Here is a 19968-nt window from a genome sequence, read left to right on the forward strand (position 1 = left end):
AAATGTACTGTACTTCTTTATCACAATGACTGCAAAGAATGTTGCTTTGATTTTTTCATTTTCGTATGTGCTGTTTCAGGACACACTGCCCTCTGCATGCTCAGTTCTATTCATTTATTATATATTCTGTCCTTTTCTATTCTATGAATTTAGTACTATATGTGTATATTCTGTTCTCTTATTTTCTGTTGTACTTCAATCTATTCTAGTCTGTTACCCTCAAGGATGACATTTTATTGTATTCCACTTGTTGTTTGTTTTGCTGTAGGACGAAACAACCCTCCTATTCTCTTGTTTTATTTATTATACTTTATTAATAATTATTAATAATTAATTAGATTATTTGTACAATTAACATAATAGTTTAAACCAAATGATAATGATTGAGTTTATCTATGTACTTTTTAAAAATGTAATCTTCATTTATTTTCGTCTTCTATTGGCCTACACTGTGAAAGGGGGCGGGACGAACCGTCAAACCCCGCCCCGGCCTGACAACCAGCACGCAGCGCGTTCGTCTCCTAGCAACCAGCCCGTCAGCCTCTCCAGGCCGTCCGGACCCGCCGCGTCTCGGTCCAAAACGTTGCCCGAACACCGAGGCGGACGCTCCAGAACCTCCATGGCACCGAACCGAGAGTGAGCCGGGCCGCCGCTATGGACGACCGGTACCACCGGGCGGCCCGGGACGGCTACCTGGACGCGCTGCGGGAAGCCACACGGAAGGAGCTGAACGCCCCGGATGAGGACGGGATGACACCGACCCTGTGGGCCGCGTACCACGGGAACCTGGAGACGCTGCGGCTCATCGTGGGCCGAGGGTGAGTCCGAGCATCCTCCCGTCCTCCGGTAACACCACCGACTGACCGGGGGGAGTTTAATTACAGCGTCGCCTTCTGACGGGACATTTGATCAAATCATCTTAGGGTAGAATCTTTTATTTATTTGTTTGAATTTATATTCCATTATTTTGATAGGTATGCAGATATCTGTCATTTAAAGATGTGTATTATTTCAACTAAAAACCTTTAAAAAATAAATAAATAATATATACACATATCATTTTTTTTAAAGTTTTTTTTCTGCTAACAGTGTTACAATGAAAACAATAATATAACATTAGAAGAAGAGACCTGTGGTATTAAAATAGAATTATCCTAAAGTCTCTGGACCTCAGTGGTCAGCTAATATGCATAGATAATAAAAAAAAACAAGATGCCAAATCTTGCTCATCAGTGTTGCTGCAGATTAATACATTTTAACTGGCTGCTTGCTTAAGGTCAGCCTCTATAGCGTAGATGACATGATAACTTGATATAGTGGACAAAGCAGCGGGTGGAGGTCGGTGTGTCGTGATGCTGTATGCTGACAGGTTTATGGGAAGCAGACAGTGTAAAGGTCACCGTGATGAATATATAATGCCTGGAGGACGCCGTGCAGAGCGGATGAAGCTAAGACTACAGATCACAGCAAAAGGTGACGAGAGACTAAAGAAAAGCAGGAAATGGTTCAAATTATGGCGGCTTTTTGTGTCCTTGTTTGAGCAACTTAATTTCATTGCTTTTTTTATTTTAATGTATTAGTGCTGCAAATATTTCCCTACAAACCTTTTCTTTACTCACAAAACAAGGCAAACTTTGAATGTCTTTTGAATGTCTGTAGTAATTATGTGCTTGAAGAATACTTAAACATACCGACTATCAATAAAGTCCAGATTACCAACTGGGCAAATGGGAAAGCTTTGCCAAAGCTGACAAGATTATAAACAATCATACATGAAGCGACCTTCAGTTCTCCAGCGTGAAGTCAAAGCTTCATGAGTAAACAGAGATTAAAGGAGATCTGGTTGAGGCGTCAACCACCAAATATTCAAAAAAAAGCTGCATTCTCTGTAGTGACCACCAGGGGGCGACTCCTCTGGTCCCATAGACATCTATGGGAAAATGACTATCTTGATTTTTACCTCAGTAAACATGAGTTTATGGTCTAGATCTCTAGATCCATAACAAGTCCAGAGGTTGGATTGTTTCTGTGAACTGCCTCTAGACTCGTCGAACGTAAAAACTGTCGGGGAGCAGTAAATCTGGCTCAGAGTTGAGCCGAGTGAACTAAACATAAAAGGTTGGAACTTACGTGTCCTACAGACACGTTTCAGTTTGTACCGAAGAAAGAAAATTTGCGTGCGAGTCTGTGCGTTGCTAGTAAACAAGTCCGAGCTTCAGCCGGCTGTGTTACTGCGTGAGACAGTTCCGTTTGATTCCTCCTCCTTGTATTTCTGTCCTTTGAAGCATTATCTGCCTAATTGCCCTCTCAGCTGACAGGGGCATAAATAAACGCTGCACTGGGCGTAGAAATGAGCCAGCTTCTTGCTCTAATGTCCTCTGGTGTTCGAGGCAGGAAATCAGGGTTCCTGGTGACCGCGCGGTGACAGTGTAGCCGGGTGTCTGCAGAAAAAAGGCTCTTGGTGTGTGTGATGAATAATGCAGGGTCACCTCTGTCATGTTTAACCTGCAGCGTTTCAATTATTGATCGGCGCTCCGCCGCGGCGCCTCAGGGCCTAGTGGGCGGAGGCCGAACAGGAAGACGAGGGACGCAACACTAGTCACATAAAGCCAAAGTCTGGTGTGTGCGGTTGGTCCTGTTATTGCTTGCACGGCATTGTGGGTAGTGCTTTTATGATATCATGTTAATATTCCAAAGATATTATTTCAGTAAGGTCACTGACAAACAGAAAAAGCTTTCTCAGCAAATATTACTGATAAAAGACTGCAATTTTACACATGCTGCACTGTAAGTTTACCATCCTGTGAATAAGAAATTAACTTGAGTTATATACAGTATCATCATTTTATTATGTGAGGTTATGTGAGTAACCTCCAGTCGGAGTGTAAGAGGATCAGAGAAGTGAGGTTGAGTTTCTCAGTGAAGTTTAAGTCTCCAGGGTTGCAGATCTCTGAGGGAGAACAGATACTGTTAAGAAAGGGACCATGGTCAGTGACCACCAGGGGACAAGTCCTCTGGTCCTATCCACGTCTGTGAGAAACTGACTACTTGTCTCTGGTAGACCTTAAAGCAGGAGGTGCTTTAGGGCGGGGCTTGGTTGAACTCGGCTCCACCCTCTCTTGTCCCTTCTGGTTGCAAAAAATAAGGAGAAAAAAGATGACAACGTCCAAAAGGCCAAACTCAAAACAACTGTCCACAAATCACCACATCTGACCATAAAGTCAGCATTCAATCAATTGGTGCATTTAAACCTGCAGAACGCCGGTTTGCTCCTCTCAGGTTAGTACCAGGAGTCTCAATGAATCTGTGAATCCGGTTATGTTAATATGCAACGTGGCGTCTCGTCTCCTCACCCCGTCTTCCAGGGGCGACCCGGACAGGTGCGACATCTGGGGAAACACGCCGCTTCACCTGGCAGCTGCCAATGGCCACCACAACTGCCTGTCCTTCCTGGTGGCTTTCGGTGCCAACGTGTGGTGTTTGGACAACGACTACCACACGCCGCTGGACATGTCCGCCACCAAGGGACACATGGACTGCGTCCGCTACCTGGACTCCATCGCCGCCAAGCAGAATACCCTCAACCCAAAGCTAGTTGGAAAGCTCAAGGACCGAGCCTTCCGCGCCGCGGAGCGCCGGATCAAAGACTGCGCAAAGCTGCAGAGGAAGCACCGCGAACACATGGAGAGGAAGTTCGTGAAGGAGTCGGCGGCGTTGGACAACTTGGACGCCATCAGCTTCTCCAGCTACACCAGTGGCAGCACGCTGAGTCGCAAGTTCAACACGGTCACCTCCAACATGCCATACTCGCAGGTGGCTGCTCCTTCTTTTTGCAACATGATGTTAGTTGACCAGCGAATTTAGTTTTTTCTTTTTATATGAATAATTGCTGAAGAAAATGATGATTATTCTCCCAATATTTAGAGCAAATGGAAACTGGAGGATGGCTGTCTAGTTAGCTAGCTAGCTTGTCCAAAGGAGCTAGTTGGCCGACTAGTCTCCAGAGTTCTTGTTCTCCTCATCCAAAGGGACCAGAAACCTACCGTTGAGTTTGTTTTGTATGGCCACGTGTAACGTTAGCCTGAAGGCATGGTGGAACTAGCAACGTAGCCAGCTAACCAGCCAGTTGCTCAATGTAATGAAATGTAACATCTTAATGCTTCAGCAGCAACATCAGTGATGGCTTAAATGAATCTGGGTCCACCCATTCTCTCTTCCCATCATGTGTGGTTATTCCCCTCAGGCCACCCTGCACTCCACAGCCAAGGGCAAGGCCAAGATACAGAAGAAGCTGGAGAAGAAGAAGCAGGTCGATGGAACGTTCAAGATCTACGAGGACGGGAGGAAAAGCGTGCGCTCGCTGTCCGGCCTGCAGCTCGGCAACGACGTCCTATTCCTCAAACGGGGTACGTACGCCAGCCCAAAGGAGCGACCGCGCCTCGACATCCGCGACATGTTCCACCGCGACGCCAACGCAGACAACGACGCCGAGGACACCATCTCCCGTGCCATGAGCGACCCGGGCCTCCACGAGGCTGCGTACTCAGAGATCAGCGCCGACTCTGGACGCGATTCCCTGTTCACCCGACCCGGGCTTGGCACCATGGTGTTCAGGAGGAACTACTTGAGCGGAGGCGTGTTCGGTGCCGGGGGAGCGGGTGAAGGGAGCGTAGTGGGCAGCGAACCTGTGGGCCGGGCACCTAACGTTCGTCTCGGGGGACATCCGTCACGGAGCTTGGCCAGCTTTGACGAGGACAGCATCGGCAGCGCCTTGAGCCTGCAGGAGAGGAACCTTCAGGAGCTGCCCTGGGAGGAGACAGATGTTGGCTTGGACGAGGACTTTGAGCCAGACAGTAGTCCTCTGGAGAGCTTCCTGGCCTCTCAAAGCCTCAGCGAGTTCTTGACCGTCTTCAGGCGGGAGAAGATCGACCTTGAGGCTCTGCTGCTTTGTTCGGATCATGACCTCGACAGCATTCACATCCCTTTGGGCCCCAGGAAGAAACTTCTGGAGGCTTGCAAGAGACGTCTGGACACCATGGACGATCCAGATGCGATTGAAGACACCGAGCTCTGAAGGTCAGTGTGGAGAAAGCCGCGTTTTGAATGGGAGGCACGGACCAAGGCCAAGACCTTTGTTGTCCGTCATAAGTTTGGGCATTTGTAATGTATGTAGTTACTTGATCGCTCTGTGAGGTTCTTCAGCAGGCCTCGGTTCACCGGCTACATCGCGCCATCTAGTGGCAACCTTACATATAACGAGCAGCCAGAAGGCCATTGCACTTTCATTGCACAACATCTAACAGAACAAACTCATACGTATGTTTTCTTCATTTATTAACAGGATGACATGACGCCAAGTACTGTTACCAACCCACAGACTAGTCAGCGACCGGAACCTACGTAGAAAATACGTAATGAACATTTCATGGGAAGGTTTTTGCCATAATGAATCTCAGCCTCACTTATTGTTATTGTTGCATACTGTATGCAACTGTACTGTAAATTATTACTGTATTGACTCTTTGAACACTGTTTATTATGTACCCATGGTACTTTGGTATTGTACTTCACGGCGTATACAAAATAGGGACTGTATATTTATGTAACAGCCAAGGACTGATAGTTCCAACAGACAGAACCACGTGCTGTTACTGCGACGTCATGCACACATGAGCTAGATAACGCCGTTATCTCGCTTGTGGTTTCACTGAAGGTCCGTCTGTCTACACACTTGAAAGTACGACGAGCATGAATGTTCACTTTGGTCGAGAACAACAACCTGCAACAACCCACAACAACCGTTGTGATCGTGGTACAACAGTACCTTTTGTTACAATAAAGTGAAATGTATGTTCACATTACCAGCAATTGTGTCTTTCTCTGGCCAGTAAGGTGACCACCCATATAAAAAACAACCGAGGCTGTGGGGGGGGGCACAGGACGGCCTGGTTGCTCTCGTGTTCTCTGCAGCGTCCGCTGTCCTTTAGGGTGAAAACACACGCACGCTGTTTATATGTTAAAGAGCACACAGGAATCTGCTTGGCCAAAAGCCCAGAAAGCGGACCTCTCTGTAGAAGACAACTAACACAGAAATATATATACACAGTACACAAATATATTCCTTCTCCTTCTTCTGAACCTCCTCCTTCTTCCTCTGAACCTCCTCCTCCTTCCTCTGAACCTCTGCCCTGGTGAAGAATCCGCCGCTGTTGATTCACCTCCTTTATTTTCTCCTCTCATTTCCCAGGACACTTGCCAAGGTTACGGGGCCGGGGAGGGGCGGGGGAAGGAGGGGAGGGGAGGCTATCACAACGAAACACAAGAAGGTTAGCGACATGCAGAATGCATGAGACATCAGAGACGAGGGACCAGTGGACCCGGAGCCCAGCAGCTGCCTGAAGCAGAGGATTTCCAGGGCGAGCTTTCCATCGGCGGGTCTCAGGACGACGAATCCTGCAGCGGAGGTCAGCTGACCGAGGAAACCAGAGTAAGAGAGATGAGGGCGAGGAGGAGGAGGGCGCTCCAGGCCGGCGAGGGGCCGGCCCTGTCCCACAATGCTTTGTTGTGTGTGGCCAATAAGGGCTTTCGCAATGCAAACTGTGACCTGTGGACTCTGTGCTCAGTGTGCAGCGGGCGGCAGGAAGCGCCGAGGATCCGCACGGGGACGTTGTCAGTTTGGAGCCGCTCCGCCAGCATGCAGGACGTACCGGAGGAGTGGAGGGAAGAGAGAGGCGGAGACGGGAGGACGGGAGGCCCGGAGGCCCGGAGGGGAAGAAGAAGAAGAAGAAGGGCGAAGAGTCGCTGATGATGGAGCTGACGAGGCTGGTGCAGGAGGCGGTGGAGGGGAGCAGCTGGTGGGAGAGGAGGGGCATCGACTGCAGCATCCTGGCAGCAGCTTTCCTCTGTTTGCCACCTGGTGAGACAAAATAAGTTGTTGCGGTGATGCTTCTGAGTTCCTCAGACAGAAACATCAGCCGGCCCAAGGACTGCAAACCCATTTACACTATATTTATCTTCATTATTGTGTTCTTTCACTGACTTATACACAATATACACTACAAAACACGGTGCGAGATCTCGGATGTAGGAATGTGTCTGCAAATGATAACAATCAAAATATGCATAATATTTAATGTATAATATCGCTTCCACGATGCAGAATTCATCGTGTAGTCAAATATAGAGAATAACAATCTGCACAGCGTGACAGTTTAAGTTTATCTGCCTGTGGCACTGGGCCACTGAACCAGGACCAGTAACTATTGTGACGCTGGTTCACTGGAGCTCAGGTTCAGGTTCAGGCCTGAACTGCGGTCCTTCTTCCCTTTTGCATAATTTGTCAGTTTTCCTCACAGTGTTTATAGTCTGCGGCTTAATTTAGTCCCCGAGTGCAGCCGGAGGAGGCGTCTGTCATCAGGTATCGCAGCTCGTGACTTATCACCTCGAAATAGTCCGGTTTGAAACAGGAGATGCAGAGGATGACACTGTTTTAGTGCCCCCGAAGCCTCCAGGCTGCATTCTGGTCCAAAAGGATCCCCTTTATTCTTTCACTTATTTATTTACTCACCAAGGACAGCGCACGTTTACCAACATGTCTCTATTGGTCATTTTCATCTCTATCAGAACTTAAAACGAGTAAAACGCAGCAGCAAACACTGTACCGTAAACCCGCGATGGGACCACAGTAGTGAACTGGGAGCCCTGTGATTGGTCCACAGCCTTCCTGCTGCTGGGCTCCTCTCAGGTTCTGCTGTTTTCGGCGGGCATGCTGCTGATGGGCGCGGCCCACGCCGTCATCGCCTTCAAAGGGACACATCTGGCCAGCCACGGGGCGCTGAGCGAGTCGCAGGCCTGGGGGAACTTCTGGGCCGTCTTCTTCATCGAGGTGAGCCTAACAGCCGAGGGTCAAGGGTCAACAAATTATTGTTTTATAGGGTTCCGTCGTATTTTCTTGGCAACACAACAAAAACATGACAAGCAAAGCGAAACACAGGTACGTTCCTGTGGTCGTTTAATTTGCCTCATTTGGAACGGCGAGAAAAACATCTGTCCGGTCGGATAAAACGTCCGACGTCTTCATTCAACAACCGTCATTTCTTGATAGAAGACGATTGTAGATCCACATTTTGTTATTAATCCACAACATGAACTAAAAGACCGTTTACAGCATCCAACCGGCGCCTCCGCTGTACACATACGTTCATGTCCGGAGGTGAAGCTGATCAGATCGGCATGGAAACAGACATTTAAGAGATGAATGAGGTTTTTATCGCAGTAGATCAGGCTGTTTAACCAGTGTTATGACATTTAAAAACCCCACGGCTAAAATAGCCCGTCGGTGGGACCGGGGGAAATCTTCACCAGATCCTGCCCTTTGCCCCCGCGCTCTTATCGGCTGCTTGTCGACACAAACAAAACACACACACACACAATAAAACCAGGATGTTGTCTGTCGCCACGATGGTTCCGTGTGCTTCGTCGGTGTTCGGTCGTGTGCATGTTTGGTGAACACGGACCCGTCTGTCCCTGCGTCCGTCTCAGGTCTGCGGCTCCTTCTCGGCGCGCGTCGGCGTTCAAGGTCACATCAAGATGCACCACGCTCACACCAACGTGGTCGGGCTGGGCGACTCCAGCGTGTGGAAGGTCCCCTGCCTGCCCCGCGCCGTCTACCTGTTCGTGGCCCCCCTGGCGGTGCCCGTCATCACGCCGCTCGTTGCACTCGGTAAGAGGCGCCGGAGAGGGGCGGACCGGGTCACCCGGAGCCCCGGGCTGCTGCCTCGCCGTGGCCCTGTTCTCACGCAGGGGGTCCTGCGGTTTGTGTTTTTTGCAGCTCACCTCAGAGGTCACCCCGTGGCCCACGTGGTCCGGACCGTCCTCATGGTGGCGCTGGGCCTGTACTCGCAGTACTGGCTGCTGATCCACGTCTCGGGCTTCCTGTCGCCTCTCAGCGCTCTGCTGTGCATGCTGGCGTGCAGGGCGATGTTCTCCGTGCCGTACATCCACGTCAACATCTTCCAGGTGAGGAACACCTGCTGTGAGTGCTCACGTGCATGTTAACATCTTCATCTAGCACGTTAGCATGATGTTGGTTCCCTTGTTTCTGAGTTAGCATGTAGCTGAAATCAGCTGTAGTTTATGACATCGGCCGGTTAGCTGGGGGGACTGAACACAACCACGAGTTTTCACCACCGTGCAAACACTGAATTCCCTCCACATGTAGTCGGGGGGGGCGAGTTCAGCTGTGAGCGATTGTCTCTGTGACACAAAGTCCATCGGCATTGTGTCCTCAGAGACGTGAATTGTGGGACATAAAAGGAACAATTCCTGCACGCTGTTTCCCAGGCGGAGTCTGCAGGTCATTGTTCATTGTTCTGATCAAAGTGTGTGAAGGTGGATTAGAGAGCGCGGGTTCCAACAGGGGGAGGAATGTTTTGTCCTCGCTGGGGGTCACAATGGAAACATGATGACTTAACGTCCTCCGTGTTCTTCTATCCGGGACCTGGTGTAACCCCTGTGTACTCTCTCTCTCTCTCTATATATATATATTCATATATTTGCCCCCCGTTAACCGATCTGACCCGTGTGACCGGCAGCACATCGGCCTCCACATGTTCGCCCCGACCAGCCGGCCCAAGCGGATCTACCAGATGACGCACGGCGTCCTGAACCTGCCCCGCAACGCGCTGCTGGACTGGATGTGTGGTCACTCGCTCATCAGCTGCCACGTGGAGCACCACCTCTTCCCCTTCCTGTCGGACAACATGTGTCTAAAAGTACGTCTTAAAACCCAAATCGTTCAGTTTCTGCACGTTCTTGTGCTGCTGCGGAGGGAGATTTCGGGTTTGTGGCTGAAAACGGAGAAAACAAAGTCAAGTAAAGTATTGTCCCGAACACCAACTACTGAAGAGGCGCGAGAGATACAACATCCATCAAAGCAAAAGAGCAACGATTGTTAGAAAAGGTCTCCACGCCTGAAGTGACCTGGAGTCTGTTCCCCGCTCTGCAGGTGAAGCCCCTCGTGTCCAAATATCTGATGGAGAAGCAGCTTCCGTACCAGGAGGACGGCTACTTCTCCCGCCTCGCCATGTTCTTCCACAAGTACCAGGAGCTGATGGTGTTTGCTCCGCCCATCACGGAGCTGGTGGGGGTGCAGTGATGGCGGGGACGGATCGCTGCTTCACCTCAGCTGCTTTCACAAAGACGGAGAGAAGAAACGGTGAATCAATGTAGAAGTTACAGAAATATAAATGTCATGCTGTCAGCACGTGTTCCTCTCCGCTGTGTTTAATGAAGCTTTTGTACAATGTTTAACATTTAAATAAAATAGTCTACTGAAGAAATATGTTGGCGGATTGATTTTCTATTTATTATTGATCTAAGACGAGACCTCGATGATGTGTTTCTGTGCAGACAGACACACACAGAATACGTCTGTCGTTGTGTGTTTCACTGAGAAGGAACTTTAACACAAACTAAGGAGCTTTTTACAGCCTTGATCGTCACATTGTATTTAAAGACCCTCCTTGGCCAGCAGGGGGCGGCACAACAACAAGTCACATTAACCTGTTTACATTATTGATTCATTTTGTACCATGTGACTAATACTGTAGAAGTATTGATCAGTGACCAGCTGTAGCTGATCGGTTCACACCTCGTGTCTCTTCTTCCTGAACATTTATCACAGTTACAGCTTGTTGCTGTTGGTTTCACACGTGAAGTGATTTAATTTAAGATTCCATGAATATATAATTAACTCAAAAAAGATTAAATGGACAAAGTGAAAAGAGGAGGGAGGAGCCCGGCCTCTGACGACGGAACACGCATGTGATTAATCACATGACCACATGAGAAACTGTGTGAATAGCTCATGCGTGACTCAGTATCGGCGTCCGCAGGTTTTCTTTTTTTCACTTTATGACTCACTAAATATCTGCATTTTCACTGGATTTCCCTCCTGAACGCCTCAGAAGGGATCACATGAGAGGAAGCGGGGGGGGGGGGGGGGGGGGGGGCTTGATTTCCTCATTTTCCTCATTTCAGCACTTTAAAAGGATCAAATGTCACAGCTCATGTTTAAACACAACGCAACTCTACACCTCCCTGCTGCTCGGTTCCACCTTGTCGCTTCTTTCTCCAACAAGGCCGGGGGAGGAGGGGGGAGTGACTGGGCGTGTGTGTGCGTGTGTGTGTGTGTGTGTGTGTGTGTGTGTGTGGGAGGGGCGGAGCTCTCGCTGGCTGTGGCCCTCGCTCACATCCTCGCCGGGTGTGGCTGCGCGGCTTCTCCACTGATCCAGGAACTGCAGCGAGTCGCTTGTTGTTCACAGAGAGGAGACATGGCCGATACAGGAGGAGCCCCCGCCCCCCCCCGGCAGCAGCACCAGCAGCCCGGCTCAGGTGTGCAGAGCGAGGACAACTCTGCTTCAGGCCCCGAGAGCATGAAGAGCCCCAACAAGACCCAACCAGCCGGGGCCCCCGAGCAGAACGGGACAGGGGCCGTGATCGGGGGCAAAGAGGAGCAGGACCCTAAGGGGGCCGAGGAGACCAAAATCCAGGATGACCTGAAGGAGTGTGAGGACCCGGAGAAGCCCGAGGAGGAGCCTCCGGAGCCCCTGGGCCCCGACGACGTGGTGTGCGACTCGTGCATTGAGAGCCCCCGCAAGGCCCTCAAGTCCTGCCTCACCTGCCTGGTGTCCTACTGCGAGGCCCACCTCCGGCCCCACCTGGAGAACCCAAAGTTCCAGAACCACCGGCTGGTGGAGCCGCTCAGGGACATCGAGAGGCGGACCTGCGAGAGCCACAAGTGGCCCCTGGAGCTCTTCTGCTGCGCCGACGAGTGCTGCGTGTGTCAGGACTGTGTGACGGAGGAGCACCGGGGCCACAACACGGCCCCCGTGACGGAGGCCCGGAGCCGGATAGAGGCGAGTGCATCCGTCCCTTTACCACCTCTTATGGTATCTTGTTCAAAGATGGTGTACTTTTCATCTTCCTACTAATTTATCAATAACAAGATGGAGCTGAACTTTGAGCGTCATCCTCCTCGAGAACAAAGCAGTCTGAAAAATGTCTTTTTCTACCACTGACAAAAAGATACTGTAAGTCATTTTAATGATAAGCTGCTAAAAATAACAAGTTGTCGTCTCGCAATAATGAAAAACCTTGGAGGGAGTAGGTCATTATAATTAAATCATTTCCTCTAAATGATTAATGATCCTGTATAGTGATTATTAGGACCATTAGTTGCAGCAGGATCTGAACAACCTTCTCGTATTACGCTCCACGTTATCTTCCGCTGCTTATTGATTCGTGGTAAAGGTAAAGTCCATTAGAGGCACATGGACTCAAAGGCTTTTTCTACGTCCATGGGACAAAACAAGAGCCAGTATTTTGCCCCGTTGCTTAAATCTTCCCCACGACGCTTCTCTAGAAGTAGCCGAGAGGCTTTGGCAGATGTGACCTTCAGCACCAGAGCTGCAAATGAACCACAGTTGTTCTCACTTCACTAAGTGGCTCCGATCCACTAAAACCTGCTCAGCCCGCCTGAGCAAACAGCCGCAGTGGGGGCCGCGGGGGATAACGCAATCATTTGGTTTCCCTGGGGGTCGACTCCTCTGCTCCAGATTCCTGCAGAGGGGTGTAGCTTCTAGCCTCCGCCTGTTGTTTGCGGCGTGTCGTTGCTAAACCTCAAAGTGCTCCACCAGAGCTGCACAGCGCGAGGGGCCACTGTTCCTGCTGGCATTTACTGCACGTTCTTGCAAAGTGGAGATCAACTCAGTCCCTTTGAACGAGATTCATTCGTGAAAACGAATTCGGACGCGAAAACGTGGAGACAAGACAGTGAAATAATGTGTTCCAGAACTGTTATGATTAGTGCAGCGGCTCTGGAGACGCTAGCAGGCGTTAGCTCGCTCGTTGCACCGTTATGAGAGAACTGACACCAGGCTGCTGCGCGCACCAAACAACACGAAACACGCCCGAAGGGTCCGTCATGGGACACGTTAGCGTGGCCACCCAGTCGATGCTATGCCGGTTTAGCATTGAGCTAAGTTGGTTGAAGCACGCTGCAGCATGAAACTGATGGACCAGGACAGAACCTGTCGGGGCACATACACATCTGATGATTATTAAAATCAAATTCCAAACCGCGGCGTGGGAAGAATACGGTTTACTTTGAAAACACACTGGTGTGTAGCCGTGAATGAGGTTGAGGGCGAAAGCTCAACATTAACGTTAACTTAGAAAATGTTTTACTTGGAGAAAATTTAGCAAAGCAGTTTTAGATTTTGTTGAGGTAATTTTGTGTATTAAATACTGCAATTTGTACGCAGGAATGAATAACAGAAGTTTGGGTAAGGCCGGAAATCCTCTTCTCAAGCTGACGTTCCTCCCGTCACAGGCTTCAGCTGAAGCGTGTTTCTAGAACACTTTTACAGATTTTAGGCTCATTAGACGCTCAAGGATTCTTCCCTTCAGGGTGCAGAAGTTACAGAACAGAATTCACACACAGGTACAAGGAGCCGTCTGAACCTGCCGAGGAATTCAAAAGAAGTCAGAGTGTACAATAAGATGGTTGACCACGCACACGCACACGCACGCACACACGCACACACACACACGCACACACACAGCGAGGAGCAGAAACTAGGAAGAAAAACCTGAACTGTTTACAGCCACTAAATGCTCGACGTGGTGAGCGGACAAACTTTGAGCTCTGTTCTGTCGGCGCCTCCCCAGAAGGAGCTGAGGGAGAAGCAGGGCGAGATGGTGAGGACGGTGGCGGCAGGAGAGAACGCCATCAACAAACTTCAACTCAACACCGTCTCCATTGAGGTAAACGGGGCCGTGTGACCTGAAGGAGACGCGACGTCATCCTTTGTGTTTCTAGTTAAACTTGTTTACACACTCGATTGTTCACAAGAACATTTTCTCATTCCGTCTGAAAATACCTGTTTTAAGTCTTTGTCTGAAACGCTTTGTTCTCTCTCTAAGTTCCCCTCCTAAAAACCCCCATTTGGCTCTGAGACGCGCCTGTCCGGTGACAGAGCTGTAGAAATAAAGAGGAAGTGGGACACGCGGGAAACTCTCTTCTTCGGTCATTTCACTCTAGAATAAGCAATGATCATAATCAGCTGGTGGAGTTAACTAGTTAACTCAGATGTATGTGCACGAGCAGGGGAGATGTTCACCATGTGTGCTCTTTAATTCGATAACGGATGCGCATTGGAATGTGAAGAATGTAAAGAATGTAAAGAATGCTCCACTCAACCTGGAACCGTTCCACAGCTTTCAGTGACGGAGGTGCGGGCGGAGATCGAGAGCCAGTTCGAGGAGCTGCAGGCGGTGGTGGAGCGGGCGAAGCGGGAGGTGACGGAGATCCTGGAGGGCGAGGAGAAGCAGGCGCTGAGGCAGGCCGAGGGCATCCGGGTCCACCTGGAGCAGAGGTGCTCGGAGCTGAAGAAGACACAGGGGCAGATGGAGAAGCTCTCCAAGCACAAGAACGATGTGGACTTCCTACAGGTAAGACCACCGGGGCCGAGTCCGGGACCAGGACGGAGAACATCTAAAGTACACAAAGTAAGACAGGGACCAAACTGAGGGGGACAACGTGGACGACCATGGACGTCCACGAGTATGACGAGGACCAGCTTAATGTACCTATAAATATATGTACATAATAAATATATAAATAGAAATTCCTCTAAAAGTGTAGGAACAAAAAAATAATCTTAGTCATATCGGAATAAATAACAAGAACAATCCAAGTGGTAGAAGATCCCAGGATTAACAACATGAATGACTCGCGTATCATTGTGCATACGTGTGTTTGTCCTACAGGAGTACTCCCAGTGGAAGAAGGAGTCCACTGACATCTCCCTGCCGAGCGTCTACATCGGCCTGACGGACCGCCTGAAGTCCTTCAGCCGCGTGATCGTGGACTCCACGCGGGAGCTGTGCGCCATGCTGGTGTCTTCTTACATAGAGAAGGTCAAAGACACGTGCAAGAACGGTGAGCGAAAGACCTCCGTAGCGTCTGGGTGTGAGTAGGACATACTTGGACGTGACGGAGAACAAACACGCGGGGATCTCATGGCACGGTCAACAGGGTGTGTGTGAGGACACGTGCACGCCCGTCCTGGGCGTCCTCCAGGTGCTTGATGGCACCTGGCTGCATTCAGGCTCTCGGCTCTGAACCTGTTCACCTGTGTGTCACGCCTCTTACAGGTGTGACGCACCTCCTTTGAGTGTGAGAGACTGAAATGACCTGTTTTCTTCTGTTGCAGACAAGATGGGCATAAAGACGACCGTTCATGAGATTGTTGCAAGGAAGCAGCACATGTCTTTACCAAATCCAGTGACACACGCAGACTTCCTCAAGTGTGAGTGATGCTTTTTAATAGTTTAATATGTACTTGCCACGGTTGTACCCGCATGCACTCATGTGTAGAACAATGACGCTGTGACCTCATCGACTAAACCCACATGTTGCACGGCCTCCTCCCAGATGTCGCCCACGTGAGCTTCGACGCCGACAGCGCTCACAAGTTCCTGAGGCTGACGGAGGAAAACCGGAAGGTGACCAACACCACGCCGTGGCAGCACCCTTACCCCGACGTACCGGAGCGCTTCGACAACTGGCGCCAGGTCCTGGCCACCGAGAGCTTCTACCTGGGGCGCCACTACTTCGAGGTGGACATCAGCGGCGAGGGCACGCACATCGGCGTGGCCTACAAGAGCATCGACCGCAAGGGCGGCGAGAGCAACAGTTGCATCACGGGGAACAACTTCTCCTGGTGCGTCCAGTGGAACGGCCGCGCCTTCTCCGCGTGGCACAGCGGCGTGGAGACCCCGCTCGCCGTGGAGAAGTTCACGCGCATCGGGGTCTACGTGGACTACGCCGGAGGCCTGCTGGCCTTCTACGGCGTGGACGACGCCCTGACGCTCATCCACGAGTACCGGGCGGAGTTCCTGGAGCCGCTGTACCCGGCGTTCTGGTTGTCCAAGAAGGAGAACGTGGTGGCCTTGGTGGCGCCCGGGGAGCCGCTGCGGCTCAAGAGCCCGTCTCCTCCCAGCTCGCCCACCAGCGGAGCGATCGCTCCCATAACAGCAGCGGAGCAGTGATTCAAAGTCCGGTTTCCCTCCCTGATGTGGACACAATGTTCAACCGGTTTTCAGCTGCAGGTTTACTGTAAATCTAATGTAAAGAATGTGATGAATTGAGTGTTTACGGCGTGTATATTTGAGCTCAAGCCATATTTATAAACTAGCGTAGTTTTGGGGCTTGTTACTTTTCATCCCACTGTGAATTCCGAGGTGTATTTTCTGAATGCAAATAAAAAAATGTATTTTCATTTGCATAAAAAGTGTCTGTTTTGGTTTTAGTTCAAAGCTTCACCACAGCATCAAATCAAGAGGCTGTTTACATGGATGGATTTTGTTGGAAATCTTCGTGTGGATAAACGACAAATCTACCAAGCATTGGGTGCAGGGCAAAATTTGGCTATGAAATAAATCCGAAAGTTGCAATGACGGTAAAACACCGTAAATTTAGTAACTGCAAACTAAAGATTTTTAACTGTTCATGAGGAATCTCCCAGTGACATGTGAACAAATTCATGTGGTGTATTTAAGTTTCTTCATCTCCTGAAGAAAAACTAAAAACAGATAGATAGACAGTTATCAACGCAAACACTCCAAATCAAACTCCAAACGTCTGCCATGACGTAACAATAGACGTGGCACGCGGTGGTCACGTGACCCCCGCGGTCGATGACGCGGCTCCAGCTGAGCATGTAACCCAGCGAAGAGCCCGCTGACGTCTCAACATGCTAACGGAAGTAAGTGACACATTTTAAAGGACTATCTTTTATCTGCCAAGTAAATATGTCAAACAGCGAAGCAGCTTCCTCTAAAAAGGCAGAAGACAATAAACACGCCTGAGGTGAACATCTCTTTCGCCAGCTAACGTTAATGCTGCTTAGGCGTTAGCTAGCACGCTAGCATTAGTAGCTATTTGTCTACAAAGCTCTACAAAGCTAACGTTAGCGTAGCTTCACATTTCCAATACAACACAGCGGTGAAGCTTTCTTCTGATGGACATCGGCGTGTTTGTTCTCTGCTTTTATTCAAACCGCGTCGCTTACAGCCAGCTAACGTTAGCATGTAGCTTTCACTGTCAGCCAATGCTAGGCTAAGTTAGCTCATTGTTTAATTATTATATCAGTAAAAGGCATATGACACGTCTGTAGCAGCGAGTGACAACACAACCTCAACGTCGTTTATAATGTTAACGGTGTATTTAAGCAAGCAAATGAGTAAGTTAACGTTAGCATTTAGCAGTTGCAAGCTGTGACTGAAGTTAAGATGACGCTCGTGAACTCATCAAATTCTGGGCTAGGCTTTTATTTTACTGACGACAAAGTCTGTAACTGAAGTCCGTAGATCGCGATGAATCTTCATTTGGAGGATGTGGTCTCTGAGGGCCGCGCTGCTTCCTTATTGATCCCTCAGGATACCAACGATGAAGACGTGTCTCTGTTCGACGCGGAGGAGGATGCTGGGAAAACGCCGAAGAAGAAGAGCATCAAGTGAGTGGACAATTTGTTTTTCAAATGTGATCATCTGCTTCCTTTCTGAGTCCTATATAAGCTCATTTAGATTATTCACTCCAGTAAAAGTACTTCACGGTCCTGCTTTCATCAGCAGATAATGACTGGCAGCCCATCCTTATTATGATCACATGATACACACTTGTCCACTCCTCGTTAAACATATTTGAATTGTGTTTGCAGGCATCCGCTGGCCTCCTTCTTCCACCTCTTCTTCAGAGTCAGTGCTGTCATTGTGTACCTGCTCTGTGGGGTTTTCAGCAGCAGTTTCATCGCCTGCATGGTCACAATCATCCTCCTGCTCTCCTGTGACTTCTGGACAGTAAAAGTGCGTCTCTTTTCTCTGTTAGATGACAGGAATTTGTTTTTTGCGACGCTAACGTGGAATCTGTGTGCTTCCAGAACATCACGGGCCGGCTGATGGTGGGTCTGCGGTGGTGGAACCAGGTGGACGACGATGGACGCAGCCACTGGGTGTTTGAGGCCAGGAAGGTGAAATGCGTGTTTTTCTGTCCCACGCGTGGGTCTTTGACCTCCCATGACTCTGACCTCTTGTACTGTGTGGAGTTCCTAAAAGTAGTTGCTCGCTGTCAACAGGCTTTATAGTATTTGCAGATGTCCTAACTGTCTGAATATCCGGGGGTGGTTTCAGAGTGCTGGGAAGCAACAAGCATCAGATTCTGAGTCCCGGATCTTCTGGATCGGACTGATTGTTTGTCCGGTCCTCTGGGTCGTCTTTGCCTTCAGCACTCTCTTTTCCCTCAAGATCAAGTGGGTGGTAAGTCCTCAAAATTGAAGAATAAAACACGGGTTAATATACCAGTTTGTCGACCAGAAACCTAAATACGTTGGTCAGTTTCTCACAACTTAAAAACCTCCCTCGTCTGAGGGCAGAAACAAGTGGGCTCTGAACTTAAGTTCCCTTTTCCTGTGTTTTTTATGTAGAACATCTGGAAAAACTGTTCTGTCGCTGTGGGCTTATAAAAACCTACTGATACGTGTGCAGAAAAGAACCCTGCATGTGGTTATTTCCGGTTTTGGTCTTTTTCATGACATTGATTGTAGTAGAAGTGACTGACTGCGGTGTTCTGCTCAGCCGGTGGTGATCATGGGCGTCGTGCTGCAAGGAGCCAACCTCTACGGCTACGTGCGCTGCAAAGTGGGAGGCAAGACCAGCTTGAAGAACATGGCCACCAATTATTTTGGACGACAGTTCCTGAAGCAGGTGACTCTCATTCCGAGTGAAACGCGGCCAGTGGTCTTGTAATTTGTTGTTCCACGGATCTCAACGCGTGTTGTGTTCTTCGTCCACAGGCGATGTCTAAAGGAGAAGAATCGTAGAGGGCAACTCGGCAATCTTAACTTGTTTTGCATTATTCTTAATGCTGTTATATATTTTAGTGAGTTAATATATATAGAGAGAACATAATCTGTTGTTGTTTTCAGGGTTGTTTTTCCTGTAACGTGTGACTCAGTGGAGAGCTTTTTTTTCCAGAGAGACGTCCAGGAGCTGTTTCAAATAACTGCAGCGCAGCAATAAAACCCTCAGACGTGAACTGATACTTTAAATGCACGAGTGAAAAAAAGAGTGTGATGGCTTAAAACGTTAAGCTGACTACTACGATGTGTTGTGTAGCCCCACTGCTCCCTGAGGTATCTCACTCATAACATGCTTTTTTCCTTTAGTAATGATTAAAGTTTTGTTGAATGTTTGAGCAAACATTTTTGTTTGTATTAAAGAAGAGGTTGTAGTTTGTGTAGAATGTTCCAGGAGCTTGTAAATATGTACGTAAAAGAATCTGTGGCACAACTTTGTGCAAATACATTTGTAACATTTTTGCTGAACTGTGTGGTAGTTTTTATTTAAATAGTTCTTCTGTTTTTATGTTAGTTATTCTCTGCACAATTTGAGAAGTGCGAGTTAAAGCTGCTCACGTTGGAGAATTGCTTTTAATGTCCTGACTTCTTCTCTAAAACAGTAGAACATCATTTACAAAACCTACCCAATTAATTCAATAAGTGACAATTATGTGTGCTACCAACAAAGGAACATTTTAACAAAAATAACTTAACAAACCTGCTGGATGGACATGAACCCTTTTAATGTGAAAATAAACTGGATGATTACAAATGTCAACATAGAGCCGTATTATTCAGTTTATATGAACAGTATTTGCTTAGTTAATGACTGCATCTAGCGGCCCCTTTGTGCCATTGCAAGTAGCGTGCGGTCATCCTCGCAAAAGTTTTTATTTTTATAAAAACACGCAATTTAAAAGGAATTTTGAGGATTAGTTTATGAATCACTGGTTTTAAAAACGTTTACTTGCCACAATAAACATGGCGTCAGTTTTGTTCCAAAACA

At 48.9% G+C, this 19968-nt stretch overlaps 3 protein-coding genes across 7 annotated transcripts; all 3 read left to right on the top strand.

Moving 5' to 3' along the window:
- The first annotated feature begins 492 nt into the window (after positions 1 to 492).
- On the top strand, positions 493 to 10340 carry LOC120818996 (pre-mRNA splicing regulator USH1G). 3 transcript variants are annotated; one of them, XM_040175955.2, is made up of 8 exons: positions 4297 to 5076; positions 6248 to 6487; positions 6624 to 6916; positions 7719 to 7885; positions 8542 to 8722; positions 8831 to 9018; positions 9594 to 9773; positions 10007 to 10340. In XM_040175955.2, the coding sequence occupies exons 3-8, from the start codon at positions 6805 to 6807 to the stop codon at positions 10154 to 10156; spliced, it is 978 nt and encodes a 325-aa protein (XP_040031889.2). In that variant the 5' UTR covers positions 4297 to 5076; positions 6248 to 6487; positions 6624 to 6804; the 3' UTR covers positions 10157 to 10340. The 3 variants fall into 3 exon arrangements, 2 of the variants coding, with proteins under 2 accessions (XP_040031888.2, XP_040031889.2); XR_013467657.1 differs by lacking the exons at positions 7719 to 7885; positions 8542 to 8722; positions 8831 to 9018; positions 9594 to 9773; positions 10007 to 10340 and adding exons at positions 493 to 818; positions 3366 to 3813 and having other exon boundaries at positions 4244 to 5076; XM_040175954.2 differs by lacking the exons at positions 6248 to 6487; positions 6624 to 6916; positions 7719 to 7885; ... (2 more) ...; positions 9594 to 9773; positions 10007 to 10340 and adding exons at positions 493 to 818; positions 3366 to 3813; positions 5342 to 5861 and having other exon boundaries at positions 4244 to 5076.
- A 727-nt stretch (positions 10341 to 11067) lies between these two features.
- Positions 11068 to 16358, top strand: trim16 (tripartite motif containing 16). The gene is made up of 6 exons (XM_040175952.2): positions 11068 to 11918; positions 13732 to 13827; positions 14281 to 14514; positions 14833 to 15004; positions 15279 to 15374; positions 15500 to 16358. The coding sequence occupies exons 1-6, from the start codon at positions 11070 to 11072 to the stop codon at positions 16114 to 16116; spliced, it is 2064 nt and encodes a 687-aa protein (XP_040031886.2). The 5' UTR covers positions 11068 to 11069; the 3' UTR covers positions 16117 to 16358.
- A 232-nt stretch (positions 16359 to 16590) lies between these two features.
- tvp23b (trans-golgi network vesicle protein 23 homolog B (S. cerevisiae)) lies at positions 16591 to 19448 on the top strand. 3 transcript variants are annotated; one of them, XM_040175960.2, is made up of 7 exons: positions 16591 to 16832; positions 17506 to 17582; positions 17787 to 17931; positions 18006 to 18095; positions 18256 to 18381; positions 18700 to 18828; positions 18918 to 19448. In XM_040175960.2, exons 1-7 carry the CDS (start codon positions 16821 to 16823, stop codon positions 18942 to 18944), a joined length of 606 nt encoding a protein of 201 aa, XP_040031894.2. In that variant the 5' UTR covers positions 16591 to 16820; the 3' UTR covers positions 18945 to 19448. The 3 variants fall into 3 exon arrangements, with proteins under 3 accessions (XP_040031894.2, XP_040031893.2, XP_077958752.1); XM_040175959.2 differs by having other exon boundaries at positions 16763 to 16832; positions 17430 to 17582; XM_078102626.1 differs by having other exon boundaries at positions 16821 to 16936; positions 17430 to 17582.
- Positions 19449 to 19968: the final 520 nt, after the last annotated feature.

This window comes from Gasterosteus aculeatus, chromosome 5 (assembly GCF_964276395.1).
Source record: "Gasterosteus aculeatus chromosome 5, fGasAcu3.hap1.1, whole genome shotgun sequence".
Lineage (NCBI taxonomy): Eukaryota > Metazoa > Chordata > Actinopteri > Perciformes > Gasterosteidae > Gasterosteus > Gasterosteus aculeatus.

Coding starts and splice junctions, on each gene's coding strand:
- LOC120818996 (XM_040175954.2), top strand. CDS start 655: ATGGACGACCGGTACCACCGGGCGGCCCGGGACGGCTACCTGGACGCG. Junction 819..3,365: donor CGGCTCATCGTGGGCCGAGG/GTGAGTCCGAGC, acceptor CCCGTCTTCCAG/GGGCGACCCGGACAGGTGCG. Junction 3,814..4,243: donor CCAACATGCCATACTCGCAG/GTGGCTGCTCCT, acceptor TATTCCCCTCAG/GCCACCCTGCACTCCACAGC.
- trim16 (XM_040175952.2), top strand. CDS start 11,070: ATGTTTAAACACAACGCAACTCTACACCTCCCTGCTGCTCGGTTCCAC. Junction 11,919..13,731: donor AGGCCCGGAGCCGGATAGAG/GCGAGTGCATCC, acceptor GCGCCTCCCCAG/AAGGAGCTGAGGGAGAAGCA. Junction 13,828..14,280: donor TCAACACCGTCTCCATTGAG/GTAAACGGGGCC, acceptor ACCGTTCCACAG/CTTTCAGTGACGGAGGTGCG.
- tvp23b (XM_040175959.2), top strand. CDS start 17,443: ATGAATCTTCATTTGGAGGATGTGGTCTCTGAGGGCCGCGCTGCTTCC. Junction 17,932..18,005: donor GTGACTTCTGGACAGTAAAA/GTGCGTCTCTTT, acceptor GTGTGCTTCCAG/AACATCACGGGCCGGCTGAT. Junction 18,096..18,255: donor GGGTGTTTGAGGCCAGGAAG/GTGAAATGCGTG, acceptor GGGTGGTTTCAG/AGTGCTGGGAAGCAACAAGC.